Source organism: Bos indicus x Bos taurus, chromosome 9 (genome assembly GCF_003369695.1).
Source record: "Bos indicus x Bos taurus breed Angus x Brahman F1 hybrid chromosome 9, Bos_hybrid_MaternalHap_v2.0, whole genome shotgun sequence".
Taxonomy (NCBI): domain Eukaryota; kingdom Metazoa; phylum Chordata; class Mammalia; order Artiodactyla; family Bovidae; genus Bos; species Bos indicus x Bos taurus.
Window position 1 is genome coordinate 75033733 of NC_040084.1, and position 14636 is coordinate 75048368.

Genomic DNA, 14636 nt, shown 5'->3' on the forward strand with positions numbered 1-14636 from the left:
TAACTACTTTGTCATTTACAGATAGAATATGCTTAGAGCAGGATTTAACTTTATTTTCTTGCTAGTATTAAAATGAAAAATACAACGAGTATATTGGCAATTCTCATAAGTGTCAGTTTCCCTTTTCACAGAAAGCCCTGCTTGACTCCTAAATTAGAGCAGTTGCCTTATTCTGTGCTTCTAAAGAAGCTTGGTTTCTTCAGTTCTGGCATTTATACTGTAATCATCTGAGATTAAAAGCTCTACAAAGAAAGCGTCCTTGCTTTCTTGTTCAATTCAATACTTAGAACAGTTCCTGAAATGTATGAATGAATTACTCTGAGTAAGTGAATGAATAAATGAAAAGTACTCAAAAGAAGGTTATTTAAAAATCACATTGCATCAAGTTATATTTTAACTTATGAAAACTCAAAATGAATGTGTGGGGGTAAGACGCTGATTCTTTTTCATTACATCCGATCAACTCAAATACCTCATTCCCCTAAGTTATTTACTCTTAAGTTGGTACATATGTTGTTCTATTTTGCATTAAACCAACCATTAGCCAACTTAAAAAATAACAACATAAAGCATTTAGTAGATAATTTAGAGAACCTTTTAAACATATACATTTTAATGTAAAATGGAGGAGGGAGGCTGACTTGGAATCATATGAGTAATTAGCCTTAAGCATGAAAATGGTCCATGTTGGAGCAAGATTTTGCAGGAAAGTGCCCCACAGAGAAATGGAGGCAGGAGGTAGGGGTTGGAAGAGAGTGAACCCCTCTGCTGAAGAAATTTTAACTCCATCATCTTAATACACATCCATTGATGTTTCTCTTTTTTAAAAATTAAGATATAATTGACATAAACATTATATTAGTTTCAGTCATACAACATAATGATTCCATGTTTGCCTATATTACAAAATGGTGGCTTTCTCTTATGTTCATGTTAAAGAAAGAATAAGAGAAGACTCATCTATGCCCTTTACATTCTCAAGGGACGCTTTCATGTGTGAGACCTCTACAAAAGTTTCCCTTTGGCAGTGGACATAGATTAATAAATATGTTGAGGAGAACTACATAGGATTGAAAAGGCAGCTTTTCTTTACTTTAGGAGCCAAGCTCATGGGTCCTGCTCACTACCCTCCAAGTCTTTGAGGGTATGGTGTGTGCCTGCTCAGTTGCTCAGTCATGTCCAACTCTTTGCAAACCCCATGGGCTGTAGCCTGCCAGGCTACTCTGTCCAAGGAATTTTCCAGGCATGAATACTGGAGTGGGTTGGCATTTCCTCCTCCAGGGAATCTTCCTGGCCCAGAGATTGAACCTGGGTCTCCTGCGTTGCAGGCAAATTCTTTATCATTGAGCCACCTGGGAAGCCCGCTGAGGGTATGGTTGGTGTTATAAATGTATGTTGAAAGGAGTATGTTGCAATCCCAACCTCCAGTACCTCATTAGGGTGGGCTTCAATCCAACATGACTGGTATCTTTATAAAAATGGAAAATTTGGACACAAAGACATGCACAGAGGGAAGATTATGTGAAGAGACAGAAGGAGCACTGTGTGAAGGCAGAGGACTGGGATGGTGCTCAACAGCTAAGGAACGCCAAGGATTGCCAGCAACCACCAGATGCTAGGAGAGAGGCGTGGAACAGATGCTCTCCTACTGTTTTCAGTTCTAGCTTCCAGAACTGTGAGACAGTAAATTTATATTGATCTAAGCAACCCAGTTTGAGGTACTTTGTTATGGCAGGCCTAGAAATGTAATATAGTAGGTGTCTGTTGCTCACATCTTTCCTCAAAAATGAACATAATGTTTATTTATGAGAACAATGAATGCTTGAAGGGCTGCCAAGTTACCTGAAAGTAAAGAGGAAGGGACTGATGTAGAAGGAAAAAAAAAAAAAAACTGCAACATTGAAAAGGAGGAAATTTAAATGGGGGAAAGACCGTAAACAGAAGCTTTAACTAAGAGGATACACTTGCCAAAATACTCATACTACCAAAATACAAATGTAATTGTATGAAATGGAAATTTCAGGAGGCTGGATGAAAGGCATACATGCTCAGACTCAAGAAGGAGAACTTCCTGACAAACCTGTAGAAGAGAGGAATGCCATTCTCTGTGCCTGGAGGTGGAGCTGGCATTTGATGAAGCTGCGCATAAAGTGACTGGAAAAGTTGAGCGGAAGTCATTTTGGCATCTCCGCGTGCAATGCAGTGAGCACTGCATTGAAAAATAGAACTGATTTTTAATAGATAACATTTGTAATCAATAAAAATTTCCTTTCCAGAAAAGTCTCATTAATTGCATTAAAGTCCATCATCACAGATTTCACCAGCTGTAGCCAAAACATTATGCCATACTTCCATTCTCTGCAATCTAAGAAGTGAAGAGAAAGAAAACTGCCTCTACAAAATGAAATTATATTTGTATGAAATTCTGAGTTTAAATGAGGGGTCAAGGTCTGTGTCTCATAGGAGAAGACAACAAAGATAAAAAGGGAGGGTAAGCATTAGAGACCTGTGTTCACCGAGAACCTGATGGTAAATCACTTAAGGACCAACATGCCAGGGGTAGTGTTTAAAATGTGGCAGATGAGCCATCTCATCATGATCTACAGTGAGTCAACCTGACAGCTTACGGACAATCCAGAATACACACCTACAGAAAAGACCAGGAGAAAGACCTGGCATGGTGTAACTGGGGAGGTGGTTAGCTGAGATGAAAGAAGACAGAGGGAATGTGATGGTTGCAGTCAATGAGCTGAGCAGATTGTTCTGTACAACTTGATCCACTCAGAGTGAGGACCAACTCTGAGAGAGACAATGGGAGAAGAGGAAAGAGATCACGATCTCAGCTCATTACACAGAAGAACATTCCAGTAGCTGGAAGTCTGCAACGACAGGACATCATGACTTGGGTGTCAGGTAGTGAGCTTCCTACAATGGGAGGTGCTTCAACAGCAGAGAGGTAATGCCTTGGAAGTTATGCTGCAGAAGAGATTCACAAGAGAAGGAGTTGGATGGGATTTTAAGGTCTTTTCAAGCCTAGTTTTCTGTATCAAAAAGAATTCTGAAAATAAAGCAGTTGCCAGTCAGCTTTTTTTTTTTTTTTAAGAGGGCCTAGAAACAACATTCCAGTAGCAATGAGATTTTGGTTTCTAGATCTTATTTTCCAGGAGAAGGAACTAGAGCTCCTTGGGGAAGTGGCTGATTCAGCCCTTCATACCTGCATGCTAAGTCACTTCAGTTGGGTCGGACTCTTTGTGACCCTATGGACAGCAGCCCACCAGGCTTCTCTGTCCATGGGATTCTCCAGGCAAGAATACTGGAGTGGGTTGCTATGCCCTCCTCCAGGGGTATCTTCCCAACCCAGGGACCAAACCAGTGTCTCTTATGTCTTCTGCAATGGCAGGCGGGTTCTTTACCACTAGCACCACCTGGGAAGCCCGTTCAGACCTGGGGAAGGGAAAATACAAGATGAACTTGAAATATTTTGTGATGCTACAAAGTAATGAAATGCTCAGGAAAGAATGGGGCCTGTTGAAAGCATGCAGGAACCAACTAAAAGAGCTTTTGATGGCCAAAGCTGGAAAATTTGAGCAATAAAATTAATACTAAATAATAATAGTATTGGATTATAACTCAAATAATAAAGCAAAACATTTATGAATCCATATTAATATATGTAAGAAACTAAATAAACAAATAAATGACAGAGAAGCAAAGGCTCTTCCCTGCATTAGAATTCCAATTTAATAAATTGAGAAGGAAAGAGTGAAATTAAAAAATCACCGTTAAGCATAACAGTTATTGCATCCAGTATCCACTGATGAATATTAAAATTAGTGGGTGTATGTTTGAGGAGAAACAGGATACTTGCTCCATCTCAGAATATCTTCCCACTAGATATTTATTTGGAGAAGGCAATGGCACCCCACCCCAGTACTCTTGCTTGGAAAATCCCACGGATGGAGGAGCCTACTAGGCTTCAGTCCATGGGGTTGTGAAGAGTCGGACAGGACTGAGCAACTTCACTTTCACTTTTCACTTTTCACTTTCATGCATTGGAGAAGGAAATGGCAACCCACTCCAGTGTTTTTGCCTGGAGAATCCCAGGGACGAGGGATCCTGGTGGGCTGCCGTCTATGGGGTCGCACAGAGTCGGACACGACTGAAGCAACTTAGCAGCAGCAGCAGCAGCAATTTATTAATCAGAAAATGAAAATAGGAACTCTACAGTGAAAAACCCTACAGACACCACCTAAACCAAATGATCAAAGTTAACATCATCAGGAAGAAGATGTACTGATATCATAAACCCTTTGATAGGATGGGCTGATAAAGATAACGTCATTTCTGTGGTATTATTGCCCAAAGGGAATAATCTCACTCTAATGAGGAAACCTCAAATGAACCCATCCTGAGGGACAAGTCTGAGGGAAAGGTGATCAGGACTCCTAAAGTGTCAAGGACAGGAAAGCAAACAGAGACTGAGGAACTCACAGATTGGAGGAGAGGAAGGAGACAGCAACTGAAGGTAACTGGGATCCTGGAATAGAAAAGCAGCATTAGTGGGAAAAAAGGGTAAAACTGAAACAAAGTCTGTAGTTTAGCAGATAGTGTTACATTGTTGTTGTTTAGTTGCTAAATTGTTTCTGACTCTTTGGGATCCTATGGCCTGTAGCCCACAAGGCTCCTCTGTTCATGGGATTTCCAAGACAAGAATACTGGAGTGGGTTGCCATTTCCTTCAACAGAGGATCTTCCCAACACAGGGTTCGAACCCGTCTCTTGCATTGGCAGGCGGATTCTTTACCACTGAGCCACCTCAGAAGCCTGAACAGTGTTACATCAATGTTAATTTCACTGTTCTGAACACTGTATGGTTATATAAGATCTTAAAATTAAGAGAAACAGGGTGAGGGGGTTCATGAGAGCTCTATTATTTCTAGAGCTTTTCTGTAAGTCTCATATTAGCTCAAAATTAAAAGCTAAAAAGGAGAAAGCAATGAAAAAAATTTAATTAGTTCACTGGAATCATTTGTGTGTGTGAAAAATATCTTAAAATAACTTCTCCATGAAATAAAATACCTGCTACTGCTGTGTTTATATCAAAGAAGAAACACTTCAACAAATACCCTCACTGTGTTAAATATAGCATATTAGTTCTAACAAGCAGAGATACTTTAATATTTAGACCATATTCAAAAGCTCCAAACCTAGAGTTGGCTCCTTTGTTCATAGACACAATAAATTCTATTTTTTCCCTCTTTGGGGATTTTGGGAAGCTCTTCTTGAGGGAGGCACACCGGAGGTGAGATGTCAAGTCTGAACAGGAGTTAGCCAGAGACAGAGTGGGCTGGAACATTCCAGCACAAGGAATTGCAAGTATGAAGTCCCTGTGATGCAAAACAGTTTGGTTTGCTCTAGGAACTGGAAAACGTCCACAATAGTAGGAATTAAGTGGTGTGAGTGAGGCTGAAGAGACTGGCAGGAGGGGTCACATAAGACCACACAGGAGACTTTAGAATGATTCTATCAGCAGTGGAAGTTTCTGAAGGGTTTGAGGAGAGGAGATACGTGACTTTGGCAAGTCATCTCCTCCCACTCTCTGTTACTGGCTTTAAATGCTCATTAATATTATGCTGACCAGGATTCTTTATCTGCAGTGACGAATAAGACATGGGATTAGGCCAACAGGACCAGACTGCCAAACCATAGTGATGAATTTCTTAGTGAAACTTCTGTCCCTGGAGAGTTGATAGAGTTGAGTTTGTGTCCCTCCTGCCATGTGGGTGTGGTACAGATGTTCCAAATTCCTTTAAAAGTTGACCTGAAATGAAATACCAAGAACTTTCCTAAAATGCTGATGCCACATTGAAATTTTTTTTTTCTTTCTCTTTGGATGTTTGGTATTGTAGTACAGCCCAATCCAATCAAAGAGTTGTGTGACTTCAAATTTTTGTGCCAAAATTTTTGAAATGTTAAAGCCTTTACTACTGGAATGTGGCAATGTCACATAATTCTTAGAAAGTTCACATGGCTCAACAGATATGGTGGTGGAACCAACAAGATGGGATAGCTCTCTATCCACATAAACACATGTACCTTCTCACCTGATTTTCCCATCAGCTCTCAGTGTGCCTTGAGGCCCAGAAGAAGACAGGAATGTTTTAAGACGAGCCAAGAAAGTACCTGGGTCAGGAGAGAGTTTCTTTGTTTTTTCCCCTAATTTTGCTTTGAAGCCAAGAATATTATTACCTTCTAATGTCAGCCTCCCAATACAATTAAGAAGCAAGCTTTATTATTTGATTAGAAATAGAAACAACCAAATTCCTGTCAGTTAGTTGAAGCTCAGTATCTGGCTAAGTCAGGAGCAGTCTCTTCCCATTCAGCTTACCTAGGATTATTTATCACAAGAGAAAAAAATGACAATTTCTGGTAACTTCAGGATTTAGAAGAGAAAGAGAAGCTTATTGTGCATAATGTCTATTGTCCAAAAATCTCTCCAAGATCTATATGCACGCTTTTCTTTTAATTATACTGAACTTTTGCAACTTGTTCTTTGATTACTAAGGACACCACAGTTTCATGGACAACTTTTTGCATTCACAGTCATTGTTCAGTTCTGGGTTAAAAACATAGAGGCCTGGGCCAAATCTGCACAAAACACAGTATTTCAAGCTCTGTTGCTTGAAATTAAAAAAAAAAGAGGGGATCCTAGATACCTTGCTTTAAAAACATTCTTTTTCTCTTACACCAGAAATGCAGAAGGAAAACAGAAATCAGTTAATGAATCATTCTGATTTACTGGCTTGCAGCTGGTAAAGTTAAAACTTAAAAACAAAACCAAAAACAACCTGTATCACAGATCAGTTCCAAGTTTTGTTACTTCCGAAAAATCAAAGGGCATTTACATGTACGTGGTCAAAACTGCAAAGGAAAAAAAAAAAAAAAATGACTTGCCCAGGAAAGGGATCTTACTTTAGAAACGTTGCCCCTTTCTAGCTCCTGTCCACTGCGAGCCCAACTCTTTCCCGGAGTTTGGTTTTTTAAAGTGCAGGCATCGCCTCCTTCCCTGGGGTGCTCCCTGTAAAAGGGCAGCTGGTCCGTGGGGCCGCGGCGGGGGTGGCGACAGCCTGCGACGTGGGGGCAAGTGCAATGTGCAAAGGCACTGTCGCCGACCGCAAGTTACCAGCTGCGGGTCCACTCGGAGCGACTACCGTCAACCTGCCTTCACCGTCACCTGCAACCCTCGCAACAAGTTCTCAGCGCACGCGAGGCAGCGGCGTTTCTTCCCCGGGCTCCCTGGCTCCCCGCGCGGACCTGAGCTCCTCCTGCTCCGCGCGCCTGAAAGCAAAAGGCGGGGTGGACGAAATCAGTCAGAGCTGGGCGGTCGGCTGGCCCCGGGCGCGATACTCCTACCTGCCCGTCCCGTCGGCGCGGCCACCAGCAGCAGGAACAGCAGGGCCGGGAGGCCGGGTGCCGGGGCTCCTCTGGCCGCCGCCCTCGCTGAGGGTCCGGGGGCGCACATGGGCGCCGGAGCTGGGTCACATCTTTGCAGGCAGCCGTCAGCATGGGACTCCCCCTCGGGCCGCGGGCGCTGGGAGCGTGGTCTCCCCTCCGCACCCTGGGCCAGGGCTCAGGCTGCGCGCCGCGCTCCAATTGGCTGGGTGCCCGGGGAGGCGGAGCTGCGGCGGAGCCCCACCCGCGTCCCGCCGGAGCCTGGGCTGGGTGCCAGCGCCAGGGGAGTGTCCGACTTCTCCTCTAAGCCCGTCGGGCTAGCAGCTCCGAGAATCCTTGACTTTCCACCTCCCTAACCAACAAGGTCACTTGTTACTGTTGTTTCGTCTCTAAGTCGTGTGGTTCTCTTTTGCAATCCCATGGACTGTAGCCCACCAGGCTCTTCTGTCCGTAGGATTTTCCAGGCAAGAATTCTGGAGGGGTTGCTATTTCCTTCTCCACAGGATCTTCCCCACCGAGCAATGGAACCCACCTCTCACACTGCAGGCAGGTTCTTTACCGCTGCGCCACTGGGGAAGTCCAAGGAGGTCACTACTGCAGGGAAAACTTCCCTCTCGACTGTTTAAACAGTTCCTCGTAGCAAATTCTTTCTGTTAAAGTAAGCAGTGTGTTTTCTGTTTTCCTAACTGGACTCATTGATTTGGTAAGAGTTTGGAGAAGGAAATGGCAACCCACTCCAGTATTCTTGCCTGGAGAATCCCATGGAAGGAGGAGCCTGGTGGGCTACAGTCCACGGGGTCGCAAAGAGTCGGACACGACTGAGCGACTTCACTCACTTTCACTAGGAAGGACAACATTTTATGTTATCAGTGGCTTTATGTTATCAATGGGCTTCCCAGGTAGCACCAGTGATAAAGAACCCACCTGCCAATGCAGGAAACATGAGACGCGGGTTTGATCCCTGGGTCGGAAGATCCCCTGGAGGAGGCATGGCAACCCACTCCAGTGTTCTTGCCTGGAGATCCCCGTGGACAGAGGAGTCTGGTGGTCTACAGTCCATGGGGTGGCAAAAGAGACCCACATGACTTAGGGACTAAACACGTAACACACAATGCTGCTGCTGCTAAGTCGCTTCAGTCGTGTCCGACTCTGTGCGACCCCATAGACAGCAGCCCACCAGGATCCCCCGTCCCTGGGATTCTCCAGGCAAAAACACTGGAGTGGGTTGCCATTTCCTTCTCCAATGCATGAAAGTTAAAAGTGAAAGTGAAGTTGCTCAGTCGTGTCCGACTCTTGGCGACCCCATGTACTGCAGCCTAGCAGGCTCCTCCTCCATGGGATTTTCCAGGCAAGAGTACTGGAGTGGGGTGCACACAATACCACTTCTCAAAACAAAACCTTAAGAGTTGGAGGAAGATTTGATGAGATAAGATTCCATAGGATTTTAAAGGGCTTCCCTTGTGGCTCAATCAGTAAAGAATCCACCTGCAGTGCGGGAGACCTGGGTTCGATCCCTGGGTTGGGAAGATCCCCTGGAGAAGGGAAATGCTGCCCACTCCAGTATTCTGGCCTGGAGAATTCCATGGACTGTATATAGTCCATGGGGTCACAAAGAGTCAGACACGAGTGAATGACTTTCACTTCTTTCACTAAAGCAGTTAAGTCCCTTTCTGGATTTTAAATACTAGATATACACACACACACTCTAAAGTGTCACTCAGCCATAGCAAAGAATGAAATATTGCCATTTGCAACAACATGGATGAACCTAGAGAATATTTACTAAGTAAGTGAGACAAAGACAAATATGTGCTATCACTTATATGTAGAGTCTAAAATATAATACAAATGAATATATATACAAAACAGAAACAGACTTACAGACATAAAAACTAACATGGTTACCAAAGGGGAAAGGGAAGGAGGGATGGATAAATGAGAATGAGATTAACAAATACAAACTACATAAAACAGATAAACAGCAAAGACTTAATGTAGAGTACAGGGAACTATATTCAACATCTTGTAGTAATCTATTTGGAAAATAATCTAAAAATATGTGTACAAATAACTGAGTTATTTTTTTCTCTATCTGAAATTAACACAATATTGTAAATCAACTATATTTCCATTAAAAATTAGTCTAGCACCATCATTATTACTTCAATTCTGGTGGATTAAACATGATGTATATTTGCCACAGAAGTATTTTGAGTCAATCATTTTTAGTATCTAAACCTTAAGACTTGTGTGTGTTTTGGTTCCAGTGTGAATTGTTCATGGCCCTAAAAGGGCTGAGGCAAATATACATAACTTTCCCTCCCTGTCTCCCAACCCCTCCCCCCTCTTTTTTTTTAAATTGATGTATAGCTGATTTACAATGTTGTGTTAATTTCTGCTGTCAGCAAAGTGATTCAGTTCTACATATATACTTTTTCATATTCTTTCCCATTATGGTTCATCACAGAATATTGAGTATAGTTCCCAGAGATCTATAGTCCCCTAACACTCCTTAACTTGAGCAGGAACAGTTTATTGTTCCCTTCTTCTAGGAAGCAGGAATGGGGAGCGTGCCTGAGACCTGTAGTCCTTTCCACTCTTAAGTGGGTGCCCCTTGTTTGTGAGCCAGCCATCTTCTGTGTGCCCTTGCCTCCCTCCCTCTCTCCCTCACCTTCTCCTGGGCACTGATCAGACAGTAAGTCAGAATTTTTCAGTCTCATACCTGTGAACACACTCACATTTCTGTCCTCAGTTGCCTATGGATTTTGCAGGATGAGTGTGACCTGAGAAATTGCTAGGCCTTCAGTTGTTGCCCATGCATTAAAGAGGACAGACATGACTTTTGCTTTTAGCTGTGACCTGGAATTCACCTTAGGGCGTTTCCTTAGTACCTTTAAATTCTACCATCTTCTCACTATTGTGAACTTCAGTAAGAGACAGTCTGAGTCCCTCCCAGTCTAAACCTCTCGGGTTGAAATAAATTCTAGTATATCCTTCCACAGATTTTTGAAATGACTCAACACATTCAGATCAACATTTTTCTTCTCCTCAAACATTACAATTCTTCTTGCCATGACTTATCACACTGGGATCTTAGTTCTGTGAAACCTGATGTATGAGTTTCTGGGCTTTCTGTTCAGAAAGGTCATAAACCAATCCTTCTCATCCCAGCTTGGACATTAATACTACAAACAGATAGTATAAATTTTCCCTATTCCAGTTTAACTCCTAAACAGTTTCCAGGGGTAATATCATCATCATCATCTGAAGTTACTGTGTTCTTATTGTCAGCCAGGTACCAACTAAAATGTCTATATTTGCTGCTTTCTTTAGTCCTTAAAACAATTCTATGAATCAGTTATGTTACCCCGAGTTACAAAAGGAGCAAACAGGCTTGTACAGATGGTTTACTTAAAGGGATAGAACAAGGATCTGAATCCTGGTTAATGCAATTCTGAAGGCTGTATTTTAATGACTTCCTTGTATGCCTCTTATATTAATACATAACAAAATGAATCACATACACATGAGGGGTGAACTGTGAAATAGCGTACATAGTAAGATGTATTCTTATTAATTTATGAAAATGCAGCATGAGTTGATTTCCTTAGTGTAAACTACCCTGTGAGTGAAAAGAGATGCCATTCCTGCACACCCAAGCATGAACAGGGCAGGATCAGAATGTAATAAGGCTACTGCTCCAGGAGTACACCTGAATATTAGGGGACAGGTGGCAGTTAGAACATGAGGGGTGGCAAGATAAAGTTCTCTGAAAAGGGTTGGGGGTGGTGGCAGAAAAGGAGAGTTCTGGGGAAATAATAAGCATCCAGTATTTAGAGGATTTCTACAGTCCTTTTAGGCTACTCTGCCATGCTCTCTTCATTGAATGAACTACTCTGTGGCTATATGGGGGCACTAGTAATTTTTGATATGCTGTCTGCTTAAATCCAAATTATATCTAATGTTTCAAATCCTATGGGATCTTATCAAATCTTCCCCCAACTCTTCAGTATTTATTTTGGGAAGTGGTATTGTGTCCTGTGTGTTCAGTCACCAAGTCATGTCTGACTCTTGTAACCCCATAGACTGTAGCCTTCTAGGCCTCTCTGTCCAGATTTCCCAGGCAAGAATACTGGAGTGGATTGCCATTTCCACCTCCAGGGGATCTTCCTGACCCAGGGATTGAACCCATGTCTCCTGTGTCTCCTGTGTTCCTTGTGGGTTCTTTACTGCTGAGCCACTGGGGAAGCCCCTTTGAGAAGTGGTACACACTTTTTTTTTTAAATTTAAATTTATTTATTTTAATTAGAGGTTAATTACTTTATTTTAAAAATGTTTTGTAATTGTGAAGACTAATATGTACACAGAAAAATGCACAAATGTAGTTATTACAGCTCAGTTCAGTTCAGTTCAGTTGCTCAGTCATGTCCGACTCTTTGCAATCCCATGTACTGCAGCACGCCAGGCTTCCTTGTCCATCACCAGCTCCTGGAGCTTACTCAAACTCATGTCCTTTGAGTCAGTGATGTCATCTAACCATTTTATCCTCTGTCATCCCTTTCTCCTCCCGCCTTCAATCTTTCCCAACATCAGGGTCTTTTCCAAGAAGTCAGTTCTTTGCATCACATGGCCAAAGTATTGGAGTTTCAGCTTCAGCATCAGTCCTTCCAATAAATATTCAGGACTGATTTCCTTTAGGATTGACTGGTTTGATCTCCTGGCAATCTAAGGGACTCTCAAGAGTCTTCTCCAACACCACAGTTCAAAAACATCAATCCTTCATCACTTAGCTTTTTTTTTATAGTCCAACTCTCATATCCATACATGACTACTGGAAAAACCATAGCTTTGACTAGATGGACCTTTGTCGGTAAATGTAGTGTCTCTGCCTTTTAATATGCTGTCTAGGCTGGTCATAACTTTTCTTCCAACGAGCAAGTGTCTTTTAATTTCATGAATGCAGTCACCATCTGCAGTAATTTTGGAGCCCTCCAAAATAAAGCCTGTCACTGCTTCCATTGTTTCTCCATCTATTTGCCTTGAAGGGGTGGGACTGGATACCACGATCATAGTTTTTTGAGTGTTGAGTTTTAAGTTTAAAACTTAGTTTAAAACTAAGTGTTAAGTTTTAAGCCAACTTTTTTTCCCCTTTATATATATATATTGTGAATTTATTTATTTTTTAATTGAAGGATAATTACTTTACAGAATTTTGTTGTTTTCTGTCAAACACCAACATGAGTCACCCATAGGTATACATATATCCCCTCCCTTTTGAACCTCCTTCCCATCTCCCTCCTCCATCCCACCATTCTAGGTTGATACAGAGCCCCTGTTTGAGTTTCCTGAGATACACAGAAAATGCCCATTGGCTTCTTTTCTACACATGGTAATGTAAGTTTCCATGTCACTCTCTCCATGCATCTCACCCTCTCCTCCTCTCTCTGCATGTTCATAAGTCTGTTCTCTATGTCTGTTTCTCCATTGCTGTCCTGCAAATAAACTCTTCAGCACCATTTTTCTAGATTCTGTATATATGCATTAGAATATAATATTTATCTTTCTCTTTCTGACTTACTTTACTCTGTATAACAGGCTCTGGGTTCATCCACCTCATTAGAACTGACTCAGATCTGTTCCTTTTTATGGCTGAGTAATATTCCATTGTGTATATGCACCACAACTTCTTTATCCATTCATCTGTCGATGGACATTAAGGTTACTTCCATGTTCTAGCTATTGTAAATAGTGCTGCAGTGAACAATGGGATACATGTGTCTTTTTCGATTTTAGTTTCCTCAGGGTATATGCCTAGGAGTGGGATTGCTGGGTCATATGGTGGCTTTATTCCTAGTTTTCTAAGGAATCTCCATACTGTCTTCCAGTGGCTGTATCAGTTTATATTCCCCAAAACAGTGCAAGAACATTCCCTTTTCACCACATCCTCTCCAGCATTTATTGTTTGTTGATTTTTTGATGGTAGCTATTCTGACTGGTGTGAGGTGATATCTCATTGTAGTTTTGATTTGCATTTCCCTAATAATGATCGACGTTGAGCATCTTTTCATGTGTTTGTTAGCCATCTGTATGTCTTCTTTGGAGAAATGTCTGTTTAGGTCTGTTCCTACTATTTGATTGGGTTGTTTGTTTTTCTGGTCTTGAGTTATATGAGCTGCCTGTATATTTTAGAAATGAATCCTTTGTCAGTTGTTTCATTGGCTATTATTTTCTCCCATCCTGAGGGTTGTCTTTTCACCTTGCTTATAGTTTCCTTTGCTGTGCAAAAGCTTTTAAGTTTAATCAAGCTCCACTTGTCTACTTTTGTTTTTTATTTCCATTACTCCAGGAGGAGTAGAGGATCTTGCATTGATTTATGTCATTGAGTATTCTGCCTCTGTTTTCCTCAAAGAGTTTTATAGTTTCTGGTCTTACATTTAGGTCTTTAATCCATTTTGAGTTTATCTTTGTGTATGGTGTTAGGAAGTGTTCTAATTTCATTCCTTTACATGTTGCTGTCCAGTTTTCCTAGCACCATTTATTGAAGAGGCTGTCTTTACCCTAGTGTATATTCTTGCCTCATTTGTCAAAAATAAGTACCCATAGGTGCATGGGTTTATTTCTGGGCTTTCTATCTTGTTCCATCAGTTTATATTTCTGTTTTTGTGCCAGCACCATACTGTCTTGATGACTGGAACTTTGTAGTATAATCTGAAGGCAGGAAGGTTGATTCCTCCAGTTCCATTCTTCTTTCTCAAGACTGCTTTGGCTATTTGGGGTCTTTTGTGTTTCCATATGAATTGTGAAATTTTTTGTCCTAGTTCTGTGAAAAATGCCATTGGTGATTTGATAGGGATCACATTGAATCTGTAGATTGCATTTGGCAGTATAGTCATTTTCACAATATTGATTTTTCCTACTCAGGAACATGGAATATCTCTCCCACCTGTTTATGTCATCTTGGATTTCTTTCATCAATGTCTTATAATTTTTGGTATATAGTTCTTTTATCTCCTTAGGTAAGTTTATTCCCAGATATTTAATTCTTTTTTGTTGCAGTGGTGAATGGGATTGATTCCTTAATTTCTCTTTCTGATTTTTCATTGCTAGTAGATAGACATGCAAGTGATTTCTGTGTATTGATTTTGTATCCTGCAACTTTGCTAAATTCACTGATTAGCTCTAGTA

The 14636-nt window shown here is 41.6% G+C and overlaps 1 protein-coding gene across 1 annotated transcript in view; it reads right to left on the reverse strand.

Annotated features, from left to right (window-relative positions):
* The window catches only part of IL20RA (interleukin 20 receptor subunit alpha), a 33147-nt gene extending 25508 nt beyond the window's left edge, over positions 1 to 7639 (reverse strand). Inside the window, exon 1 of the mRNA XM_027551673.1 lies at positions 7413 to 7639. Coding sequence (XP_027407474.1) covers positions 7413 to 7521 — 109 coding nt within the window. The 5' untranslated portion in view covers positions 7522 to 7639. The remainder of the gene's footprint in view (positions 1 to 7412) is intronic.
* Between the last annotated feature and the right edge of the window lie 6997 nt (positions 7640 to 14636).